Below are 27723 nucleotides of genomic sequence, written 5' to 3'. Positions count from 1 at the left end.
TAATTGTGAGGATAATATAGAAAATCACTACTGTCGTAAGAAAATAATAGGGGAAAAATATAAATAGAAATAGAATGTAGCCAAAGAGAAGAGAGGGCTTATCCCACTTTTTTTTCCCGTCTCCCGAAGGAATTTTTCCTCCGATAAGTAAGGAATTCCGCAGTTGAGAATGGCGATGTCTTGGACACGGCTCTTTTGCCACCAGAACAGCTGTGGTCTGTCTCTATCAATCCAGATTCTCCCGATTCCCTGCTCAAGTGAGACTATTAAAACACCGGATCACGAGTTTCCTACCTCTTTTTTTTCCACCTATTTCCACAACTAACGCCACCTGCTTGTCACCACAGAGCGCGAAAAGTGAGGCCTTTACTTTCGGGAAATCTTCGCTCCGGAAGAGAACCGTCCCGGCTTAGCTCCCAAATGCCGGAATCCTGTGAGTGTCGGTCCATATAAAAGTGGTCCGGGGAAAACTTTCTTCATCTTTTTCGCTCTCTCGATGTTACATGGACTGGAAACTTTTCTTGGTTGTTTCGGGGGAAAGTGGCTCGACATTGAACGCTTGAAACATGTTGATACTTCATTGTGTGTAGGAAACATCGAGCGTAAAAGTCGGTGTTAAAGAAGTATACAATTTAGAAATTATCATAAGAAATATTTTAGGAGAGTGTAATGGAAATCTGAATCGTATAAAAGAGATAACATTTTGATGGTATGTGATACAGAACACAGAATTCCAAAAAGTATCATATCAAACTTTTTAAATCAGTGACGGTAATTATGTACGTCTTCAATATCCAGTGTTGTCCCATATTTTTGTTAGTTATGCTAATGACTGTTCCCATAATCATCTCTTCTGTTTAATTGATTGACTGAAGGATATTCGAACAAAATATAGTTATCATGAATTCGGATACAATGACTAGCTTCTGTCTGGTTTTGGTTTCGATGCTCGTGGTTGCACAAATAGGTAAGTTTGTGTTGCATTAGTTTTTTTCCTTCGGGTTTTACGCTTTTGGCCATTGATGGTTTCATGATCCTGCTGGTGCTTTATACTAGGCATAAAGTACCAGCTTAGATAATTTGTTATGGCCTAACTAATTGCATGAAAAATAGTTTGTTTCGTTATTTTTAAATCTTTAATAATAACTAAAATGCCAAGCAAATAATCTCATGATAACCTATTTATTATTATCAAAATATTTTATTTTCATATTATTATCACAAAGCTTTTCTTTAGACATTTATTATCATTATATTTTATTTTCCTTTACTATCGTTATATTTCATTTCATTTATTATCGTTATAACTAATTTTTATATATTGCCATTATATTTTACTTTCATTTATTATCATTATATATTTTATATTTACATTTACTATCATTATGTTTTATTTATATTTATTAGAATTTTCTTCTTATTATACTTTTCATACTCTGGTAGATTACGAGTTAATACTCAGGATAATATTGCAATGATGAATTCACTATTATAATTTAATTCTGATGTACTCATTATACGTTTAAAGGGCATCATACCATTCTACATGGTGAAAACTCATGCCCTGGTAGAAATATCATTAAAAGTATTATTCAGCCACTTATTTATTTCAAATTCGATCCACATATTTGTGATTGCATATTCTATTCCATACCTGTATGAGGTTTAACATATCTTCAATACCTGATTTTTTGCTGATTTTCCAAAAAAGGTACTAAAAACAGCTTACGAGCATGAATGAATGAAATTCATCCATTCATTCAGCTTACGAGCACGATAAAATAGCATAGCATGTAATGCCACAATTGATTCAAAATAAAGGAAACTGTTCAGAGTTCATAAAATGTGGAAAACTATTTGAGATCCGTTCATAAATAATTGGTATGGAGAAAAAATATTAATTTTTTTTAGTTTTAAAATTTGAAATTCAGTTCCAAATAAGAATTATTTAATTTTAAACTGCAATTCCATTTTCATTCATTATTTATCTAATTATTTAATTTCACACAAGATTGAGTCAATGAAATTTCAATCTTTTTTCATCACTTTATGAACTGGGCAGTTTCCTTTATTTTGAATCAAATTTTATTCAAATACATTGCTGTCATGCTGTTTTATCATGCGCACTAACTGTTTTAATCATTTTTTTTGAAAATATGCGAAAATATTGATCTCAGAGCTATATAATACAATGTGTTGGAGCGTAGGATAGCTCGTACAGTAAAAAATGTATAACAAATTTGAAATAAATCAATGGTTGAATAATATTTTAATGATATTTCTATACTAGAGCAGAGCTTTTCACTATGTTAAAAGGTGTAAAACCACGAATTAACAACGAATGTAAACATCTGGAAATATAAGTTGGTCTGTGGTTTCCATTGGTATTATGTATATCCTAATACATTATCGAATCGTTTACTATCTGACGCGTTGAAATCCCTTTGCGATATTTGCAATGGAAAAGTTTACTCACAGAATTAATTCATTATTTGCATATGAAAAGAATTCGTTTAATCTAAAGTATCGACGCGAAAAGGTTATTTCGAGTATGTATACGTTATTACAATTAAAAAAAATTCCGATTCTCAAATGGAATTCCACTTAATCGCTACAAGCACAAAAATTCCAAGGTTGTTAAGAGACTCGAACAATGTGGAGCTATTTTCATATTCTTGTTAAAATGACTTTTGAAGGAAAACAGTGAATTGGTAATTATTTTTTTGAAAATTTACGGAACGCGAATGTCAGAACGATTTCGGAAATATATTTTAATAGATTCAGTTACAAAATCTAAAACTTTAATAAAATCATAAATGCATCTTTAAAATTTATAGTTCAAAAAAAATTATTTCAAACTTGAAATACAGTTTCCATCTAGATATAAAAAAAATGTTGCTTTATTATATCGTGTAGTCAGGATATACAGGAAATTTGTTATTGAAAAAAATATTCAATGTTGCTTAAATTAATGGACCTAATGTGAGTGCTGTAGTAGCAAAATTTTTCGTTAGATAATCATTCGATAAAATTCGTTAGATAAAGAATTCAAGACCCTCCGACACTTTGGGAAAGATGCACAAACCATCCCAACATGGTCTCTCTGGGCGGAACCATGTCTGTTTGTAGTAAAATTAATAACTCGTAATATTACCTACAGCATTATTAAGTAAGTAAAAAAATCGTTAATCCGAAAGTTTCTGATATTCGAATGTATGATTTTAGTATACAAAATCAATGAGTTCCTATTGACATTATAGTTGATACAGTGGGATATTTTGAATTAACGATATTCTCTACCAACTATGTCAATGAATAATTGTTACATAATTAGAAACTTATATATAGTGTGTTGCCTTGAAGTGGCCACGAACTCAGAGGAGTGATAATAGGCATCAAGAGGAACAAAAATTGCAATAGATCATGGTATAGCAAACCAGGTTTAGTCAGTGAAAATCGCAAAAATGCTTTTGAAGGGTGTGACGTCGAGTGGGACACAAAGCCAAATAATAAGTAAAAAAAACATTTATTTGACAGTATGAATACAACATAGCCAGTGGTATACAAAATAAAGTACAACAATAAATACAAAATCAGTAAAAAAAGTAAAACAAATTAGTACAAAAACATCTACTTGATCGATGTCAGAAAGTAGACGAAGAGAAATGATTACAGGAGTTGTTCCAAAGTTGCGAGTGCGAAGGTAATTCCCCTGTCTACCCCCTTCATAAGTTTTTTTGCGATTTTCACAGACTTAACATGGTTCGCGATACCATGTTCTATGACAATTTTTGTTCCTCTCGGTACCTGGTATCACCCGTCTGAGTTTGTCGCTAGCCACTACAAGGCAACACCCTGTATATTAAATAGTTGATATATATATATTAATATTGTAATTAATAATATAAGTATTTTTAAAAAAATTTTTTTGTTCACATAATCTCACAGATAATACAGTGAAAGCCCGTTATAACGATTACGGCTTATAGTGTCTCGGTATAGCGAGTTGTTTATAAGTGATTGTCTAATAGCTAATGTTAGAGATACAAAAAATAGTTATAGCAAGTTTAAAATTAGGAAGCATTCGTTATAACGTCGAAAGAATTCTCATAAGTGCTAGTTTTTCCTTCTCTTTTTGCAAGAATTTAACTTGATGAATCTTATATAATGGTACATGCTCGTTTTTCGTCATGCCAAAAAATGGACGCAGGTTTTTTTTAACGACTGAATTGTAAGTTTTCAATTTTACTGCAGTCTGTTTAACGAAATTTTTATTGGAGCACACATTAGGTCTATATATAATTCAGTTTACATTTATTTGTCCCCGAAACGGATTTTCCGTATAACTAGTTATCTGATAGGATGAAGGAATTTTTTGAATGAAAGGGTATTTAAAATTTCAATTGTTAAGGATGTGAGGTATGTATTTTTTGGTTTGGAAGTACAAATTTTCAATGATATATTTTTAGTATAGCTTGTGTTCTTATGCGTGCTACACTGGAAAATTCTTTGAATAATCTGTAATAAAATTGATAATTTCTTAACCTAGTATAACCTATTAAATTTCCCGTAAGATTAGTTAAATGTATAACATATTAAGTATAAAAAAATCGTTAATTACAAATATTTTAAAATGAATGAGTTATGTCATAGGCATTTACTGATTTTGGGAATATTCAAAAATATCATTCCTCAATTTTTTCAAATTATAAAATGCTTTTTGTTGCCATCATATCCCGATTCATAATATGTAGTCTGATAATATCATTCTTAATATTAAAATATATCATTCGTGATGTAGTTGATCATTTCATAGTTATAAAAATATTCCCGCGGGAATCCACGTGTGCAGCATGAAATTAGAAATAATTCACAGTTAATATTTTTTTTGGTAAATTATTCATACTTTATGACACTTTTGTGGGTTCAAAATAGTATTTATAATTGGTTCTAGTTGTCAAAATATATTAAGAATATAAGATATAAAACTTCTTTTCGAATGAAATGGGAGAATATTGATCTCTTCATTCAGAAAACAAAATATTCACAGTAGAATATATCAATAGTAACCCAAGCTCAGAGTCATAAAATTTGAAGTAAATATCAAATAAAAAATTCTGTATTAATAACCCAATATATTTATTACCTGCGAAAGTTGTTGAATATAATATACCATATTAAGTAAGAAAAAAATCGTTAATTCAAAGTATTCGAGATTATGAATTATTATGCCGAAATTCATTATAAGGTTTTGGATATTATGATATAAGTCACAGGGATTATGTTAAACGGGAAATTTTCTGACTGGGCTGGTATCAAATGTGGAGCCCCTCAAGAATATGACCTTAGTCCTTTCATTATTTTTCGCACTCTTTACCGATAAGCTCGATCAGGGTATCGATGCCAATTTCAGCAAATTCGCAGATGACGTGACACTAGGGGGAGGGTAGTCATGAATCAAAGTAATAGGGAAGACTCCCAGACGTACTTGAACATTGCAGCATAGGAAAACGACTGGAGTGCGACTTTTCCAGCGTTGACAAGTGCACCGTCGCTCATTTTGATTCGAAAAACTCACGTTTCACTTACGACTCGGATGGAGTTGATATTCCAAATGCAACTAGGATAGCCCATTTGGCAATTCTTATTCACGAGTGGCTTAGGTTTTCTGCACACTGTTTAGCGGTGGTCAAGAAAGCGAACAAAAAATGTTCGGTTTCATTCTTAAAAATGTCTCTCTCTTCTTTTAAAGGGATTCTTCCACACTTTTCCGGGTCATAGTTCGCCCTGCATTGGAGTATGCCGTCAGGTTTTGGTGACCATACTTGCGGAGGGACATTTACTTAGTAGAGGGAGTGCAGAGAAGGGCTAAGCGTGCTCTTGATGGCGCACAGGGCTTGAGTTATTGAGAGAGTCTTGATTTTTTGAATATGTTTATTGGAGAAATGCGAGTGTGAAAGGGATTTGATCGAAGTGTTTAATACGTTTGTTTTTTTAATGGAATGGATAGGATGAACATGAGTTATTTATACACCGTCAACCGTTTGCTTCGACAAGGAGACACCCGTATCATTTAGTGAGGCACAACTCCACACGTTGTGGTGTCACAGGAAATTTTCTTTTAATGGGGTTGTGAATGAATGGGACAGTTTACCCTCGGGGGTTGTGAATTCTAGCACAATTGACACGTTCAAAATTAAATACGATGTTGTATATACGATGTTAAAATACATATTGGGATAAATCGAGTAGCTATCTTTAATCAGATAAGACAACTATAAATTTTTATGGGAAGTTTATTTTATTTTATCATAATTATATAGGTTTTTATTGATCTTTATTCGATTGCTGTATTTCTGACGTAGTTTGGATGTATTTGAAATCCATATTCTTTATGGGAATTTTTTTCTAACCCACCTTTTTGGGCATTTTGCCTGTTATGACCTTTGTATAATTGTGTTCGTGTATCAGGTCATTATTTCGAACGAATGTTCAGATAAACGGGAAGATTCTACTGTATCAGAATATATTGAAAATATATTCTGATACAGTAGAATCTTCTCGTTTATCCGGATTTCACTTATCCGTCATTCTGTATTATTTGACGTCCCACCGCAAGGGAAAAATCTCATTAATCTGTTACAAGGCCTGTGCAAGTTACGGGCGTGAAATTACATACATTGAGCAACAAGAACCAAGCTACGTAAGCCAACATATAGATGCTGAAAAGATGGCAGCGAAGAAACGGCACAAAGCAGAGTACAATGAAAAATTTATCTAAATCATCACAGGATTGCACTATTTTTAAGTACTGTATTTATAACTTCAGAATATTCTGCAACTGTATTTCATTTTTTCAGTCAATTTTTTTCTGTTGTTTTATTGCAAAACATGATTATTAGGTCGGTCATGTGTAAAATTATAACATAGTTTAACGTTTAATAGGCTTTTTCCCCAACACCTCCTTATTATCCGACATTTTTGTTTATCCGACGTTCTGCTGACCCGTTTATGACAGATAAGCGAGATTCTACTGTGTGTATTGCCATTTTGAATATTAAAATACATCGTTCATCATATCATTGATCATTTCGTGTAAAAATGGTCCGGCGTGAATCTAATCCATAACATGAAATGTAAAAATACGCTATTAATATTTTTATTACATTGATACTTCATCACGTTTTTGTGGAGTCAGAATAATGCTATATTCACACAGAATTACGGTTTTTTTTCCTCTCTAAATTATTTAAGCTAATGAATATCTCAAAGTCATTATATTCGGAGTAAATATCAAATTGATACATTACTATTTTATACACTGAAAAAATTCCAATTCCATATAGAATAAATAATCCCTATACAATCTGTACAAAATTCTAATCACGAATATGTCATTCTAATTCGAAAAATCTGAGTGTTATATCTCTCTTTACACTTCGCGGATATCGCTGTATCGTTTCCTATAAATCGTAAGCAAATTATTTTCTTTAAGATGAATTACCGGAACGAGTAATCTCTAGAGCCATCACAGTTTATTAAACATGCGTCTAAACACACTCGTGTTTCGCTCCAGCACTGATGGGACACGTATTTTCAACGGCGAGGTATTTGTTTTGTGAAATAGCAATTGTAAAACAAGAATTATCTCGGAGTTTTACAAAAATATTTGGTTTTACTCATCACAAGAAGAAATGGGAAAAATACGCGTTTATTTGTCTTCCATAATAATATTCTCAGTGAAATCTCTCCGGAGATTTGTAGAATGTTATGGCGATTTTATCTTAATTTATTTTGTCTTTATTATTATGTAAGTAAGCAAAGCAAAGAAGCATATTTTTCTCTATTGGATTCTATACTAAAAGCAAACATTCAAAAAAAAAGTAGAAAAATAATGGAAATACACCTCTAAACGAACTTTGGAAAGGTCTGAGGATAAATATTTGTTGAGTATAAAGTTCCGGAAATTGAAAAATCTACGTTGAAAATCAAACAATCTTTCATATTCACGATATACTGCATTACACAGTAAGTGTGAAAAAATACCATGTATACGTTTTTTTTAGGTGACATTTTTTCGAGATGATGGAAATCATATTTACTTAGTACTATGTACACACGTGTTTGCCGTCATCTCGTGAGAAATAACGAGAAAAAATTGCTACCATCCCATGTTATCAGGGTTGTTATGAAAATATAATTTTTTCTATTGTGCCAAGAGTAAATTTATGAAAGTATTTACAAATATATTTCATTGAATATTATTTCGAGAAATGTTATTTTTTAAGTTTAAGTATATCAATTTATAAGTATTTTATATAACAATTTTTTCGAATGTTGTATATGGTTAAGCACACGTTTTTGGGAGCTAAAAATTACCCACATGCAGGGTAGTGACATCACGGTCACGTGGAATCCCAGATGGTGACGCATGAATTCAAGTATGCACCTGTATGTATGAACACATGACGCACCTCAGAAAGAATATCGTAATTAGACAAACACGCATACATAGACTTTTCGGCAAGAATAATTTCTTCAAAAATTACGTAAGGGATAACGCATGTGCGGTTTGGTAACAGCAAAGGTTTTAATAGTAAAATATAATGGTAAAATTGTTTTTCAGTTTCACTTAAAAATATGAAAGACAGATAGCAGCATCGGTATAAAACGAAACACGCATAATTCTAGCACTGTAGATACGTTAAGGCCGCATATATACGTTAAGGCCGCATATATACGTTAAGGCCGCATATATACGTACGCAACACGATCAGGCATACAACGAATAGATAGAAATTACTCAGAGGAATATTCACTAGGTGCATGTACAGTTAAGCAGTAGTACTGGTGGCGTCGAGGAATGTTCACCCAGTGGATATACCGTTAAGTAGTAATATGTAGTAGTGGCGTCCCTCTCTAATGGTGAAAGTATTAAAGGCTATGCCTAACCGAATATCTATAGGGATGAAACTGACGCGACAGTGTTGTTTTAGTTTCTTCCATGTGACCTTTTGCCTTGATTTCAAAATTCGACATTTCCGGAAAATAAAAAGAACAGTTAGAATTTTTCCAGAATTATGAAAAAACACAAAACAATCAGAAGAAAAATACCCTGAATGATATTTCAATGAAAACAAAATTTAATGAAAAAAAGTATAAACATCTCACTTTATGGATAACACTAGAACAACGAAAGCGGTCATTTTGACCGCAACGCCACTTTCACATGCGATTACACCCGAACGGTTTATGTGAGGTTGTTGAAATTCCGTTTTTTTTCTTATCTTGAAGTATAAATGTTCCAGGTTACTTAATTTAGCGGTGAAATGAAGATCTACCAAGAACGACAATAGAGATATTTAATTAATATGATTGCAAAACGTGCAGAAATGGACGATCTTCTCACTATAACACTAGTATTGAGGAGTACAGATGTTATCATGTCGTTTGCTTTTCTCCAGTACCCATTTTGTGGCATTCAAAGATACACCTTTTGAAGAAGCTCGTCGTCGTACGTTATTCAATTCATCTAGCGTATCTAATAGGTCTTTGCGCTTTTACTGCATTGCATTGGTCGGTACAATTTTGCTCGATGAAAGGCATAGACATTTTCCACAATTTTCCCCATGGACAGGGCTCTTTCATCGATGCCAATACTATTCCTGTCATTTTCTGTTTCCTCACAAGATAAATTCACTATAGAGAGGCGGAATTTTATTACTGTAGTGATGAGTGTCGGTAGATGGAATATATCCTATCTTTTTACAAAAAGGATGGAAAGTTATAGGCATTGAGCTGATTCGCCTCTTCAAAGCCAGCCTAGTTTTGGGATATATACCAAAAGTATGGAAGAGCTCCAGAGGTGTCTTCCTACCAAAACCAGGAAAAGACACCTATTATAAATCATCATCCTTCAGAATGATTACATTATCTTCTTTCCAGTTAAAGTTACTGGAAAAACTGATACTCTGGCATCTTCAAGAGATTCCTCTCTTAATGGGTAAGATTAATGTGAACCAGCATGGTTTTAATACAGGGTTTTCCACTGACTCTGCTCTTCATCAACTGATTTGGAGAATTGAAAACACAATTATCAATGGACAATTTGCTGTTGGTATTTTTCTGGACATCGTTGGAGCCTTTGACAACGTTACTTTTGACTCTGTATGTAAGGCACTAATAGATTTTAACATTCCACCTATGTTAACTAGATGGATTGATCATATGCTCAGGAACCGAACAATCACTGCTCATGTTCTTGATGCCCAAGCTGAAAGAGCTATCAGAAGAGGATGTCCGCAAGGAGGAATCCTTTCTCCCTTTCTATGGAACATGGTCTTCAGCTCCCTGATCTCTGATCTAATGAAAGGACCAGGGTATACACAGGCATATGCAGACGACTTAGTCGTGCTCATTCAAGGGCATGATTTATCCACAATGAGGATTCTTGCTCAACAAATTTTAAACTCTGTCAGCAGATGGGGTGACAAACACCAACTAACATTTTCCACGGAAAAAACCAGAATTGCGATTTTCACATGGAACAGAAAATGGGAAATTGGAAACTTAACCCTCAAGGGACAAGAATTAACCATATGTGACAGAGTGAAATACCTTGGATGTCACTTGAATTCTAAGCTCTCCTGGAAATCCCATATTCATGAACGAGCTAAACGGGCCACTAATATACTTATGCTGTGCAAAAGAATTATTGGTAAAGCCTGGGGTTTAAACCCTAAAACCACTCAGTGGATTTATACTGCCATAGCACGCCCAATGCTGAGCTATGGTTGTGTGGTATGGCACCAGGTGTTATCAAAGACCTCTTATGAAACTGTCTTGCAAAAAGTGCAAAGACTAGCTTGCATTCTTATCACGGGAGCCTTACCCAGCTCTCCCTCCATCGCCCTTGAAACTACTCTTAAGATACCACCTCTGAGATGGTACCTACAAGGAGAAGCGTTTAAAACTATGTATAGGATGGAAAGAAATGGTACATGGTGCAATCGACCATATATGGGATACAAACCTTCTTTCAAGAATCATCTTGACAGCTGTCTACTGGGAAAAGCGGAGATACCCTCTCTACTAATGCCAAAAGACTCCTGTTCCAAAACAAAAAATTTTATTAAATGCTTCACTATCCACATACTCAGGAGAAATGAAGTTGCCCACATAATTGATAGCATCTCAACAGGAGTTATTGAATGTTACACCGATGGCTCTAGGATTACTGATACTGGGGCTGGAGCAATTTTCCGCATCTTTGGAGTGGATCACGACTACCATAAGATACATTTGTATCTAGGCAAAACGTCGACGGTCTTTCAAGCTGAAGTATTAGCAATAGCCATACTGGCTGAAAGTCTGATTACCAAAGGGTATCATGGAAAACAAATTGTTATCTTCTCTGACAGCCAAGCAGCACTATTGGCTCTTGACAACTTCCTCAAGTTTCAACTGTGTGTAAAATACTGCACTGACATGCTGAATAACTTGGCCGCATTGAGCAACAACATCAACCTTTACTGGGTTCCTGGTCACGTAAATTTCCAGGGAAATGAACTCGCAGACCAGATAGCCAAAGAGGCAGCGAACATGAAGCTATCTGGTCCTGAACCTTTCTATCCTGTTTCGATGTCAACCATCAAAGGAGATGTCAAACAATGGATAGAAGACAAACACATGCGGCAATGGAACTCAAGGCAGGACTGCAGACAGGCCAAGCTGGCCTTGGGAACCCATCCGAATATTGCTAAAAAACTTATCTCATTGAACAGGAAACAAATTCGACAGGTTATACAGATCATCACTGGTCATGCTAACCTAGCGAAACACCTACACAACTGTAGTTATACAGATTCACCTATTTGTCCTGCGTGTGGAGAAGAAGACGAAACTCCACTCCACTATGTGGGACGATGTCCCGCCTTCTCCATCCCGAGAAGGAACTACTTCGGTGATCATCAGGTGACTCTAAGTGAAGTTGTGAATGCTCCCAGCATTTACAACTTGGTAAATTTTCTAAATTACACTAAACACCTAAATTCATGGTGAGTTTCAATTCTGCTTTAACTTGAACTTTCATGCATTACTATTTAATAACCTCATGTTGAGTTCTCAGCCATATCCCTGAGACCTTCTCTGCTCCTTTTCTAAAAGGGCACCGCAGACAGGAGCAGCCTCAAATTCTCTGACATGGCTTTACTGGTTGCGGTTCTCCTTAATGTCCCATACAGAGACCCAATACAATGTGGTAATAGACACCATAACTCTCGTCCCCGGAGCAGTCACCAAACTCTGGGTATTTCCACAGAATAATATCTTTCTTCATTCTTACATGACCTACAACTCATGTTGAACCACTTGGTGCTAGAGCAATGGGCAAAATTTGCCTAAGCTCTTCCCCTATGGGACGCCAAATGATGATGATGATGATGAGTGTCGGTGATATTTTGGACAAATTGAATTCATTTAGTGCACAATGCGATCGGCTTCGAAAATGTGTCTTACCTATGTTTTTTGCATGACCAGGATTTCGTAGCTATTGACGGTTTTCTTCATTCCGCACATGCGAACCTTTCGCAAACTTCTCATGCGTATTATACCTCGAACTTAGTCAGCGGACTGCCAAGTAGGAATGGAGCCATGAATTACAAGAGTTCAAAAAGGCATAGTCAAACTTCTTTTTGAAATAAAACAAAACATGGGATTAATTCATTGTCATAACCAGTTCTCGTGTCTAAAATTTCGAAAAAATTGGAACATGAACAAGGATATATTACAAAAATGTATTACAAAAATAAAACTGTAAAGAAAAATAGTCCACGTTCATTTTTTTTCCTGCTGCGGTCAAAATAACTGTCATCTGTCGTTCTAGTGTAAATTCACTCTATCATGTGATTGCGAAAACTTCAATAAACTATACATACTTCTTATAACTAGCGATGAAGCCAATATGAGAAATATTTTATTAGGTGACATAAATGTTAAACAGTTTTAAATAAAATTCATAGACTCATAACAAGACTCGCATTATGTAATAAAAGTCAATCTGATGCAAGTTACTTGTATGGTTACAATAGTGGAAAAAATATGATTACCAGTTGTAGAGAGAGTACCAATTTGAGTAAGTTGTTTCGCGATATATGAAAACATTTAACTCACAAAAACTTGATATTGGAATTTTTATCATGTCGATCCCTTGCACGGAGAACGTTTTTAAACCGTAATATATGCAGAATTCGAGCTAGAAACGTGAACGAAATGAAATTTATCTACTGATTGACTTACGTATCCAAACATTGCAAAGTAATGAATAAAACACAAAAGAGAAACTTCTTCGGTCTAAGAAAGACCCATCTGTCGTCTTGGAGAAATCGAGAACCAATGGCACAGTACACACATACATAAACAAAACTTTATCAGATGAAGCATTTCAGTAAAAACTAGCAGTATGAATTGGGGAACAGCGAAGGGCTGCATACTATTATCTCTACGCCAGCTATCCTTTTGAGTAAAATTCAACGGGACCCTTCATGGGGACCCACTCAAGCATAACAAGAATCCACTTCAATCTAAGGAATGTAATCTAGTTGAATTTCTTGATCTGGATTCGAACTTTCGAGAACAACACTGTTACATAACAAGAAATTAGATTTGGAATCGTATTGGATATCCAAAAAGAGGGAGTAGAAGGAATCTGGAAGTTTTCGAGATCCTTTCCTCTTGTTCTGAGTATTTTGTGTTTAGGAGAGAGAGGAAAAAAGGACTGAGGAGGAAAAAAAATGAGTCCGATTTTTAGGCCTCCGATTCCCTGTTTTAGATGACTTTTTTTTTTTTTATCTTCGATGGAATGCACTCAAGACCAAATTAAATCTGCGCTTATCGACGTCATAAAATTCCTGGATCGTGGAACTTGAATTCTATTCTAGAATAGTTCACGGGAAAGAAATTCCCCCTGAAGTAAAGAACTGAGATATTTATTATTACTGTTATCATTCTCTTCTTTCCTGATAAAAATTGTAAAAATAAACGTTCCGTTTTATTGAATAGTTATAGTTTTCGTTTGAGTAATGGAAATCCATTGGATAGTTAACGTGAGCTATTTTTTATCGTTTTAAAATACGCGGGGTGGAATGTGCCTTAATGAATTTATCGAGTGAGCTATTCTCTCTCTTTTTTATCGGTAGAACTGGAGCGTGGATTATGAGTGGATCAATCAGGATATGAATTTAGATTGAACATCCCATTTCGTGAATTGTTTGAATTTTATTGTAGTATTTGAAGCGCTCTCAAAATCATTAGGGAGTTTCTTTTTATGTGTACTTCGAGTGATTTTAGTGAAATAAAATATCATCAATGAAGTTCTCTAATTACTGGTTAATCGTATTCATCCATGAGTGTCTAATTGTAATACTTGATGTAATTAATAATGAACATTGAATCATTCAATTATTATTAATTAATACGTTTTGATGATAACAATGTTAATCATTCATATATAGATGATAACTTTTAAAATATTTTATCACTTATGGTTGAATGTTTGTTGGAATTTTTAAAAGAGCATTGTTAAATTTGATCTGCTCGAGTAGGTAAACCCTGAATCAGAGTAAATTTCTCGGATTCCGAATACGTCTTTGAAAAAAAAAACAGTCTACGAATTTATGAAAATTACTTCTCTTTGATTAATTAATGCTGCATAATTTCTTTTATTTTTATCCTCTTCAAACCCGAGTAAAAACTGGCTTTAAATATTTTTGTTTGATTGATATGTGCTCATTATATGTTAAAATGTCATCTAAAAAGAAAAAAGTAATCAATAAATAAATAAGGGTCGTAATACTAAAACCACTTCAGTTAGATGCGTCTACGTATACTTCAAGTATTAGCTTGAAAAGAAAAAGATCCATTAAAAATCATTTAGAATCGTTAAAAATGAGATACACAACCTAGAGTAAAATTCATCGTGGCGTATTCTTTTCGCTCCAGAGGTATACCTATGTATATATATAACATACTATAGTAGCGAAGAGGATACACCACAAAGCTTGAGTTTTTGAAAATAGTTGTAATTTTAGAAGCTTATAGTACTTACGCTGATATTTGTGTTAAAAATCATGATCTCTTCAAAAAATAGACTGCGAGTATATAATCAACAAAAGTCAAATCAAAATATCGTATACGTACTGAAAGTGCAACTCAACTGTTCGGACTAAAAAGACAGAATTCACGTAGTAATGAAACTTCATTCTGGAAAAATGCGGCCCGTTAAGTTAAGCTTTGCCGCGCTTATTTGGAGAAATAGGGTACTTAGATTTATTTACCTTACTTTCTTCTTTTGTCTATTATAATGCGATTAAAATAAGAGAATTTAACTACGTTGTTGACGACAATGTTTTCTATTTTTGAATGTCTTTTTTTCTTTCTTTTCGACAATCTGTCTGTCTGTCTGTGTGTGTGTATGTATGTTTTCTATACAAATCTACAATTTTAGATGGATCGTCGCCAAATTTTGCATATATACCAAATGGGACCCGACTTAAACGATAGGCTACTTTAAATTTTTGTCAGAGCAGGGTAAATGCCCCAAATGGGCAAAAAACTGTAGGGCAACAATGGTTTTCGGGCCTCAACAATCACTTTCCGAACGTTTACTTTGGTTACCGTGGTTCCCGAGCAATGCGTTTCAGACGTGTATATGCCTTTACAATGGTTTGTCACTTCTTTAATCCTGTTAGTATATGTATATGTATAATATTTTATGCCTTTATAATGGTTTGCCAATACTTTCGATACTATTCAATACAATTACATTTCAATACTCTCAGCAGTGAGGCTTTTTGAATAGACGTCATAATCATCATCAGCATCGCTTTGAGGGTCAGGAAAAGGGTGAGACTCATAGAAATCACTGTTAAAATTGCCGATTTTACTGTAGAAATGCTGAAATTTGGTGGGGTTTTCCGCCACATCAATAATTTTAATAATGTATAGAATACCCGATTTCTGAAATATTGTGTTTGCTTAGAGGTACAAAGCCCAGGAGATTGAATATGAAGTAATTAGCCGGACCTACTTTTGAGTTGGGTATTCATGTAATAACATTGATTTCAACTTTTTATTTATATCTTCTCAAGCATGAAAAATTAATGTCTCCGTATTATCTTCTGATATTCAACTGCATCAATTCATACAGTTTAGGTTGTTTTAAAATTAATTATGGGCCCATAAAAAGTACATCGAAAAAATTCCACAGCTTTAATTAAGCATTTTTGAAAGCTGAAACAGGCAGATAATTAACTTGAAGTTTGTGGGGGGGGGATAGAAATACATTTCTATGTTTCTTTAAATCTAGATTTGTTTATTTCATGAGTCGCACAGGAAGTCGCCATATTGGTTAACTCAGACATGGTTTGCATGTCCCTCAAAGAAAGAGGGAGATATCACGTGTTTCTAACAGCCTCATTGAAGAAAACCCGGGCAGCGCCGGGTATTATAGCTAGTTTTTTTATAATGCTACTTTTTCGTCATTAATTATAGGATGTTCTATTTCGGTATTATAATCATTCATATTTATTATGAACATTTATTAATAATATCCATTTAATCTATGCGAGCTATTTGAATGGCCGATTTTCCTGTTTGCCTTCCTACTGACCTTAAAGTTTGGAACAATTTTAATGAATCAAATTTTCTGTATCTTGACCACGAGAGTGACTGCATTTTACATATAAAAGTATCGTATAAATATTTATTTAAAGCACTAATCTATTTTTTGAGTCAATTACGATCGTTTGGTTAATTAATTATAAATCCAGCAAATTAAATTTTTTTATTTATCTATTTACAGGGTGCATAATTAACTCTCCTTGCCGCAAATTGAATGAACCGTTGATCCCGGAGGCATGCTTCCAATTAGAAAAAGTATTCAAATTACCTGTCCTAAAAAACCTTTATAGAAAGTTGTTGCCCTGTTTTTCCTCAGGCTAACAAAAAATCACGTTTTATAAGTGCGATATTACAAATATATTTGTAATAGAAAATCTGAGAAAATGTGGGAAATAACAACATAAATTAACGGAAAATTCCAATCTTATCTTTCCCTCGTCTGTGCTGTTCTTTACCAACATTTCTCTGATTTTTTAATTCAAATATCTCCGCTAATATTGAATTTTATAAACAGAAATTTTATTTGTTGGCCTTAGGAGACAAAAAGCCCCGAATTTCTAATTGGGCTTCTTTGGGCACAGGGTGTCCGTATAAAAAGTTTATATACAGTATTTATTTCAATAACTATACAGCCCCTTGCAATATGAATGGCGTATCTGAAGTACACACGCTGTTTTTGTCTTCTAATTAGAAGTATGCCTCTATTTCAACAATCCATCAGTAATTTACCGCAAGGGGAAAAAAATTCTAGCCATGCACTCTGTATAGAATACATAAGTTGAATGGTCATGATCACGCACGAGCGTCTCATTTGAATACATCTTTAATCATATATAATAGACAGAAGGAAATTTTTCTAGAATTTTCATGTAAGAAAAATATTTATTATCCCTCAAGCACTTGAATTTATTTTAAAACCACTCAAGTGAAAATTCAAATTATTAATATTAGGTGTTGATTTTGAACGTGGATTTCTAATTCATTCATATAAAATGTTTCCTGCCTATACATTCATGCTTATGAAATTATGTCCATCGATGGTGAAAGTTTCGAGTGCATGGAAGTAATAGCCACTGCGTTATTTTTACTTCAAGTCAAGTTTTAGACACATATTTGCATAGCCAATGGAATTTTCGTCAGCTCATTCTTACCGTATTTGAAAAGACCAGTAATGGAAAAATTTGAAAATTCAATTGATACGGATGCTGTTGAAGTGCATTTAATACGGGACATACATTTATACGGAACAGCACATACGTAAGTGAAGATGCGAATACGAAAAATATGAATAGGGTTCAAAGTAAGAAACACATTTTTATTCTGGAGTGGAAAAAGATGAGAACACGTGGAGATCAGTGTCAACATTTCCAACAGAAAGTTCTGACCTGAGAAATGCTTTTCCCTAGACCGAAAATAATAGTAATAAAACAAATAAGATGAATACTCTATCTCTTTTCTATTATTTATTCTGTACGCATATTTTTATACGATTCCGAAAAAGATGGGGAAAAAACATCGTCTCTCCTCCCGTTATCTAACTTTGAACAAAAGCTGACCTCGCCCACTATCAGTTGATTAAAAAGAAGGGTAGGAGGGGAAGAAAAACATGTCGCCAGGCAAAGTTCTCTGTACAGAGATAGCTGGGCCCAGGATTGCCGAATTAGAAGGTTTTAAGAAGACGAGAACCTCTCGGGACTGCCGCCGTATAGGTTAAAAGCATCAGGATGAATTAATGTTTCTGAACACACCAGTTTTAATGCAGGTAATTTTACCAATATCTTATTAGGTATCATGCGTGTATTGAGCGGTATCAACTGTGACACCAAGGGAAGATAGGTCATATTCGAGAAAAGTATCGGAGCCTCGTATATATTAATTTTACTAAAATCATTTTCCCAAACGATGCATAATTCCATGAAGCTGTTTATTTACCGAAGATAGCTCATTGTATAAATAACACTTATCAATATTTATACTAATATATTCAAGCTTCAAAGAGAGAGAGAGAAAGAGATGCCACCTCCGCATCCGCCAAAAAATTTGACATCAATGATGCGTTAATCGCATTAGGAAATTAAACTAAGCTTCCTCGGAAATGCTCGGGAATTATTCATTAGATGCCGAGCGAAGAATTCCAGCTTGCTCGCATCTTACGCGCGCTCTATCGGAAGACCGTCGTTATATCGGACGATATATTTTGCAATGCAAAGTTTTGACCATTACCATCGTCATAAAATCTGATTATACGGACGGAGATGAACGTTCAATGTCATTTTCCGACCCGATTTCTGGAGATACTGGGATGATTTAGATGCTCCAGTCAATTGCAAAAGCAGTAAAAGCCGATCAGTAATTATTTCGATTGCGTTCGTTCGGTGGAACCAAGGGTTGGACAAATTTACGAAAATGTACATGCTCGACCGCGCATGTAGCACAAAATAATATATGACAGAATCAATGTTTTACACAAAAAAAATATTATCACAGGATTTTCATGAGTATCTATTTAATATTTAAATTTTTCCATTACAAATACGAAAAACTGTTAAGCTACGACCCCTGGTGCCACATATTGATTAAAAGAAAAATTATGTTATTATTATATATTATAGTTCTTAAAAATGCTTGTTGGGTTTATAAACTAATTCGCAGAATAAAAATGAACAACATTTGGTATGAAACTATATATATTATTTTTATGCAGCATAACAGTGTAAATTTTATGCGCCAAAATCCGGTTACTATGTGTTCTGGTCATAGGCGGAGATAGACTTGGAAGTGAATACACGGGCATTATTGCTGGGTGACCACGATGATGATGATGCCAATTCATATATAGGCCTACATATATATACATTAGATCAGTCAAGTCCACCCCCCCCCCCCGACTCCTGTATCTCCGCCCATGGTTGTGGTGTTAACAGAAAGTATAATTTAGCTCCAAACATAAAAACATATAACGAAACCAAGAACTAGCTTTGTTTAAATTATTATAATGGGTAGTGTACTTCCTAATTGGTAGGTGGCAGCAGGGGTCCCATATTTTAGTGATAGATATTTTTGGTTAGAATACAAATGTGAATAAATATTGTCTACACTTTTAGAATCAATCGTATAATTTTTTTATTTCTTTCGGACACTTTATGTACTGTGTATACAGATACAATATAATTTCTTTTCGAAAAAAATATTTATTTATCATTATTACTTTTTCAATCTGAGAAATACTTTCTGTCCTTCCGTGAATACCATCACGATATACTATTTTGCTGGAAATGAGGCTTTTCCGTTTTTCAGAAAAGCTCCGTTGCAGAATGTAATTCAATTCTGAGCCCAGTTGCAGTATATTAGAATCAATGATCCCACCTGGCTACTAACTATTAGGATTCATGTTAGCATCCATGGCTGCTAAAGGAAGCATGCCTGGAAAATTTCATGAACAGCACACACATGTGTAGGGACATTTCCGTCATAGTCGATGATAAACTTAAAATACGAAACGTTAAATGTTTTATATGCCCGCATCGGGTATGTAGTCGGGAAAAAAAAACATGGCCGGTCGTAAAAATAAAATTTTCATACATTTTGGGCATGCATGTCATGCAATAGATTTGTCTGAAGCTCGTAGATCCTCATATAAAGCGTGGCAACATAAAGTGTCTTCGTGCAACTTCTTTACACATATCCATCATCATCATCATTTTCATTTTAACCAAGATTATTCCATTCCGGAAAAGAACTATAATTATTGATCAATCAAAACATTCTATTCAAAAATATAATGAAAATCACAAATATTGAATGAAACCTTTTTTTTTTACCGAAAATTGCTAGAACTTATTGCTAATGAGAGGAAAAAGAATATTGACATTGTTTCCTATTTTTCCGTGCGTGAGAACAGACTAGGTTATTTAGAAGCCAAAAAAAAATCAAACTTCAAACACGCAAACACACAGCGAAAAAAAAAAAAACGATAAACAACACTGAGAATCGGATAAATCCTGACATAGTATTTAATTAAATGTTTGCGACATTTGTTCGATTTCCAATTCTCCGATAAATTCTATCGAACTCCAGCTTAGACATCCTGACGTATTATCGAACGTGAACCGTGATATTCGATGCACTAAAGCGTACGTAATCAAGTGGTGGAGCTTTCGAAGGAGCGTGTGCATTAGGAGAAATTGCTTTGTTTTTGTTCTCAAAAGTATAGAATTAACTAATATGTTTTTCCACTTTGAGTATATTGATAAAAATGTAGTGCTAAAAAGGAATTGTATCAGAAAAAAAGAAACCAAAGTGTATATTTCAAATGATATCTACGTCGCGATTCGCACCAAAAAAGAAAATTAGTAACAATAATAATGTCTGGGTGTTTGGGAAATATTTTATACAAATAAATGCAAATACAACACCACCACAACAGGCAAAATGCCCAACGAGGTGGCTGAACAACTATTCAGATGAGAGAAATAATTCGAGAATTGATGAAAGTTCAGAAACGATGTGAAAAATAATTCTAAAATTGGTGAAAAAAATAATTCCAGAATTCGTGAAAAAAATAATTCCAGAATTGATGAAAATTCAGAATCGATGGAAGAAATGTTAACAGTATTGATGAAAATTCAGAATCGATGGAAGAAATGTTAACAGTATTGATGAAAATTCAGAATCGATGCAAGAGATGTTAACAGTATTGATGAAAATTCAGAATTCATAAAAGAAATAATTCCAGAATTCCTAAAAGAAATAATTCCAGAATTCCTAAAAGAAATTATTCAGAATTCATAAAAGAAATTATTCAGAATTCATAAAAGAAATTATTCAGAATTCATAAAAGAAATTATTCAGAATTCATAAAAGAAATTATTCAGAATTCATAAAAGAAATTATTCAGAATTCATAAAAATTCAGAATCCATGAAAGCAATGGTTACAGAATTGATGAAAATCCAGAATTAATGGAAGAAATAATTATAGAATATTGATTAAAATAGAGACGTAACGAAAAAAAGAAATATCCAGAATGGTTAAAAGTCCATAATTAATGAAAGAAATAATTTTATTATTAGTAAATGCCTACAAAATAATTAACCGTTAGTTCGTGACCCCACAAAGCGCGGGGCTCTGTGCAACCACACCTGTTAACACCTTTAATGGAGGCTCTATGCCTAAAGCTATGTCTTTTCGTCAGTTAAGTAAGGGGGGACACTCCTATGCATTAATGACACAAGAATATATGTACTTTATTTCAGTATTGCTTCACACAATACTCCATAGAGTTGTCCTTACTGAATGGAATATTACCCCATATATCATGATTATTTTTATTACTTGATCGGATTTCAGTGATTTCCACAACAGGAAAATGCAAGTGTAACTCCATCTGGTAATGCACATGTCAGTATTCCCTCTCAGACTCTTCCATCTTTTATACCTAATTATAGAGGCCCTCACAGCAATCGGAACAAAGACGTCAAACACTCGATAATCTATGAAGCTGTTTTCGCAGACAGAAAGGAGGGAGAGACGGAACGTTTTATATTTCTATCTCCGAAGTTCCGTCTAAGTTTTTGTAAGTACGTCTCGATAAATGAAGAACATGTCTCCAAATGGCCATGTACTTGTCGCATTGATGAATGATGATTCGTCCTTGCACACCGTCAGCGTCAAGAAAAGTCCGAATGACATCTTTCTTTCAGGAACAAAATGAAAGTAGATGAAAGGAGATGAAGAAGATCCCAACATCCGTTTGAATGATAGTCTTTATTACACAGGCAAGGACAAATACAAGCTCGGTCTGTATAATGCATGAGAGGCGTTACGGTTCTGCCAGTTGCTTCACCAAATAATTTATGACACACTCATCTTCGACCGAACATATTTCCCATCTTTTAGGACAACATGTGTTTCCTTTTTTTTTTGTTCCTTTTCAAGTATGTTTTCATCTTCTTTTTCTAGAAATATATGCGTCCATTCCATACTATATATTTCTCGTTGTGAAGAAAGTTTGTTAGTGAATTAATGAAATCCCACGCACGCACCTCTTACATATTCGAGACACGAAGCACGAATATGATTTCATATGAAATTTGAAATTCATCTCCTCAGAGAACAGGCAAACCTTCAACACAATACTTGAAGATATGACAGAATAAAACTCAAGATTTTGTCATTTCCACTTCGAAATATGAAAGGCAGATGGCAGCAACAGAGTAAAACACGAAACAAACATAAAACTCTGATAGCATAAATACGTTACATGCACACACACACGACACGTTTACATAACGACACGTCACACGTTACACGTGTAACCAGCTCGTTAGAAATTCCCCAGAGGTATTGTCCACGAGTTGCATGTTGGGCCAATTATTAATTCACTAGGTATAAAGGTATAAAGCATGTATGCTTTTTTGGCATTGATTTTTCAAGGGAAATTATGAAAGCACAATTTTTCCAGATATAAATTTCTTTCTAAAGAGCCATAATGGAGAGAATAATGAAGGAATGATTTTTGAGGTATGATCATACACCAGAGGAAATATCCATCTCATACGTTTCACATATTTCTGCGATTAAAATCTTGAATAAAAACATAGATGGTGAGATTTCCTCAACTGGTCATTTCTGGATTTTTCGTTCTTCTGATCTGTCTAGGGAGTTGAAAAGAGCGTATTCACTCCTTTGTCGTCTCCATGGAAGATACAGGTGCACGAAATGCTTGAAATGCAATTTTCGCTGGAACGCGGCTCATAAGCACGGAAGCGTCATTCTATGAAGGTTAATGAAACAAAAATGTGACGAGAGCGTCTGAAGTAAATATGCGTAACCGCTTCAGGTCTAAAGACAAAGATTTCAGTTTCCTCTTTTTCCAGGAACTTAAGCAGAAGAACAGCGTTTTTTTTTGCTTTTTTTTGGGGTGGGTACAAGAATGTACAAGAACTTCCAGTGACTTTTAGTTGCTAACCTTCGTCTAGGTATTTCATATCAACAGAAATGAATTGAGCTGACATATACAGGTTTTGCTTGCGATATTTTAAATATTATTAAAAAATATATAATATATTATTTATATATATTTTATTATACGTATATAAGGTGCTTAGGTAACCCGGCGTATGCCATTTTGCTGGAGAGTAGTTGATCCTAGAGCCCCATTACATATTCATGTTTCAAGATGTTGTACAGTTACTCAAATAAAATAAAAATAACTTTTTATACAGTCCCCGTGTGAACAAAAACCAAATTATAAAAAAATTGCACTGTCTATAATGTGTGTGATGCCAACTGAAATAAAATTCCACGTTTCGTAGTATAACATTCGGTGAGAGATATTCAACTTCGAAAATGGGAAGAAAGTTGGGAAAAAAATAACTTTAAAAATACATAGAAACGTGGAAGTCTTTTAGTTGGCACCAGAAGAGACCGGGCAACAACTTTCTCGTTGGGTCTTGAGACACACGTGTACAGTATAAGAAGTTATTTTTTATTTCAGGAACTGTTCAACCCCCTGAAATATGAATGTCATATCTGAGTTTTACGCGTTATTTGGAAACTTTTTCTAATTACATGTATGCCTCTAGGGTTAACGATTCGCCATTAAAATGGCATACCCTGTTTGCTATGCACCCCTGTATTTAATATAAATGTATAAATATATTATTTATATTAACTCGCATAGTTTTATCTTAATTTTACCTCACACCTTCTACGGTTATATATTGCCATACAACAATTGCCATCCAGTGGAGCTGGATGGAAAATCTTGAATCTAAACCAGTTGCTCGAGTAGTTCGAATGAAAAAGTTGTGGAAAACATTAGTTGTTCGCTGGAACCTTCATGTGAACTGTAGTTTTCCTGAAGAAAAACACGCGCGCCCAACGTAATCTATGACAGTAGTCTTCAACCTATTCAGGGAACTTTCTACTGCACCGCCAAACGTTTTGCCCAATTTGGTGTACTACTACATAATTTTAGATTAAATATATAATATATCATATTTATATTGGTATTTATATATTTACTTTAGCCTCAAGCAGCTCTGTAGATTATTTATCCTATTCCAGTTGGTCCGTGAAATTTTTCAACTATTTTACTTATCAATTATGCGGTTTCTCCAGTCAAATTGTTATATGAAAATGTGGAACAACATTGGTGTATGCTATGACACGACGCAGACATTGCAATGAAGTACGCAGTGTTTTCTTGTCTAGCTCAATCAGCAGCAGGCTTTAGCGCTGTGTCACGTACGTGTGATGCGTACGCATTATCAATTCCAATGCGTAGGGAAAAAACCATATTCGGTCTTTGCAAAAGTTTATTTCTAAGCATTTAATATCTCTGGTCACGTTTTTTTCTTGGTAATACAATATGCCTTTGGGCCCTAAAAAAATGTCGTTTTTTTCGTTTTTTTAAAAATAAAACAGTGAATGGTGCCCAAAATGAATTCTGTTTGTGAAACTGATTTTCTTTATTCGATCATTTGATTCAAAATTACTAACTAATATCTATTGCGTAAAAAAGAAAACTAGTTTGTTGTATTTGGTTGTTACAAATCAGTACGAACCGGAGTTCAAAACAAAGACCGAGATATCTTGATGGATAACGGTTTTCCGTCGAGAAACAAAAATGCTGACATCTTTGACCGCTTTATGGCCATGGTATTGACTGAAGATCTGTTTCTGTTTTTCTCCTTGCCCATGGCTATTTCGTCCTTAGCCCCTTTAACCTTCCCATTCACAGCTGTTATTTTTTCCTGTGGATATTTCTTCGGTAGAAGTTGCTTCCTTAATGTACTGTCATTGATGCAGTGAGAAGAAGGAACAGAGAAAAAAAAAGGATTATATCTCTCTGGTAATGTTTTTGCTGTTGAAGATTCTCTAAATCTACTTTTCCTTCGAACAACAGCCATTGTTAGTTTCAGCAATGACTCTTTTGATATAAAAGCGTTCCGTATCACGTATTATATACATTAGCCGGGAGTGATATATAGGAAATGATTAGTCAGCTGAGTTAATTACTCATGATTGGATTTACATCAACAATAGGGTTGATTGAATTTTATATTTCTAAAGATAGATGTAGCAGGAAGATCACCAAAACAATTCTAAATATAGCGTGATTTTGGAAGTTCTCTGCTGAGTTTCTCATCTATTTCTTTATAAGCGTCAATTCTGATCATGATGTGTTCAAGCTTTGAGAATCACAAAGACAATAGTACATTTAATTTGCATAAACTTTTAGTTGCATTTCATAGATCTCAACGATTTACTACAGCGTGTTGAATTAATCTAAATACTGTATATATAAAATTCATTAAGCTCTAATACCTGGAGCTGTCCGGGTTTTTTTAGTAAGTAGACTGGGATCACAATTGAATAAGTAACAAATAATTGTAAAGGCATAAACATGTGTCGGAAAAGAATTGTTAGAGCTCAATTGTAACCAAAGTAAACATTCCGAAAGTCACTGTTGTTGCCCATGAGCCATTGTTACCCGAATGTTTTTCGCTTATATCGGTTTTTGTCCCCTGCTCTGACGAACTATTAAAGCAACCAGTCATTCAAATCGGGTCCTGTTTCGGGCCGTATATGCAAAATTTGGTGACGATTGGTCAAGAATTGTAGATTTATATAGGGAACATACACACACACACACACAGAAAATCAATCTGTCAATTTCGTGCGTATAGGTTATCTGTAAGTCTGTGTGTGTGCGCGCCTATATATGCATGCAATCTATACAAATCTACAATGTTTTACATACATCAAACACGACTCGACTTGAACGAGAGGCCACTCTCAGAAGTTCATCATAGCTGATCAAGTGCATGGAATATGAAAATAAAAAAAAACTGTTGGGCAAAATGATTTGTATGCCTTCACAATGACTCTTGGAATGTTTACTTTGGTTATCGTGGTTCACAAACAAAGCGTTTCAGACATGTTTACTCCTTTACAATGGTTAGTCTCTTCTTCAATGCTCTCACTAAATGGAGAGAACCCGGGCAGCGCCAGGTATTATAGCTAGCATCCAGATAAATTTAAATTGTGTGTTTAAATCATAAATCGTAAAGTAAATACACAAGCTGTTACAAATTTGTCTTTTACAATAATTATTCATAGTTATAAATCTTTCTTTCGCAATAACCGTATAAATGTTTTTATATTACAAAAAGTATTTATTGTTGTAAATTTGACTTTTATGAGTTATTGCTCATTGTTATAATTTCTTGTTCTGATATCAATTTTAAAAGAAGTGAAAGAATGGGTCAAAATATACTACTTGGCGTATGAAGTAATGCATTCAAGTAAAATCGAAAGGAAATTAAAAATGCTTTAAATTTTTATTCAATATCTAATTTTTGCTTTTATTAATCATTAGAAAATTTTTATGGTGGACAATACATGTATTAAAAATTGGTATTTCCATTTTGAAATAAGGAATGATATAGTTGCGTGAAGTATATGGGAAGATTCTGAAACTGAAAATGTGTTTGTCTATCAAATACCCTGTATCTGTGTGCAGGTAAAAAGTGCTGCAAAAGTAAAATGTATGAAAACTAAAACTCTTTTTCCTCCACATCCTTGAATCTATGAAAAAACATATGGCCGTGAGAGTCTGAATATCTTCTCTATCTTTCCATGATTTGCATACACTTCCTTCACGTCATTTTCTAAAGCTTTCTCCTCTCTCGCAGATACTTCCTTCCCTTTCTCGAGAAGTTATTCTGTTTTTTTACTGTACATCCTTACTCCTTGAATAAACCTTCTATTCGTATCCAGAAGAAATTCAAATACATATTCTTGCATTCAAACGAATATAGCATCTCTCCATATTTTTCGGCGATCTTTCTTCAAGGTAACTAGAATACTAAAATAAGATGGTGAATAAATAAATGAAGCCAATAGAGTAGGAATACATTGCAATGTTGATTATATCCTCATTAATTATCACTCCTTTAATTTATTATCAGATGCACTGATCAAGAATGGAATATTTGCATAGAGATTGCATTTCTTTGCGTGAATTTCATTGTGAAAA

At 34.0% G+C, this 27723-nt stretch overlaps 1 protein-coding gene across 1 annotated transcript in view; it reads left to right on the top strand.

The window, feature by feature from the left end:
* Nucleotides 1-324: 324 nt before the first annotated feature.
* LOC149081681 (cell adhesion molecule Dscam1-like) overlaps nt 325-27723 on the top strand; it is a 226242-nt gene continuing 198843 nt past the window's right edge. The window contains exon 1 of the mRNA XM_089237083.1: nt 325-967. Coding sequence (XP_089093209.1) covers nt 901-967 — 67 coding nt within the window. The 5' untranslated portion in view covers nt 325-900. The remainder of the gene's footprint in view (nt 968-27723) is intronic.

The sequence above is a fragment of the Pholcus phalangioides genome, unplaced genomic scaffold (assembly GCF_987345545.1).
Source record: "Pholcus phalangioides strain wild (caught in Gottingen) unplaced genomic scaffold, Ppha-v1.0 ptg000009l_1, whole genome shotgun sequence".
In the NCBI taxonomy this organism is placed as follows: domain Eukaryota; kingdom Metazoa; phylum Arthropoda; class Arachnida; order Araneae; family Pholcidae; genus Pholcus; species Pholcus phalangioides.
This window is presented reverse-complemented; position numbering and strand designations above follow the sequence as displayed.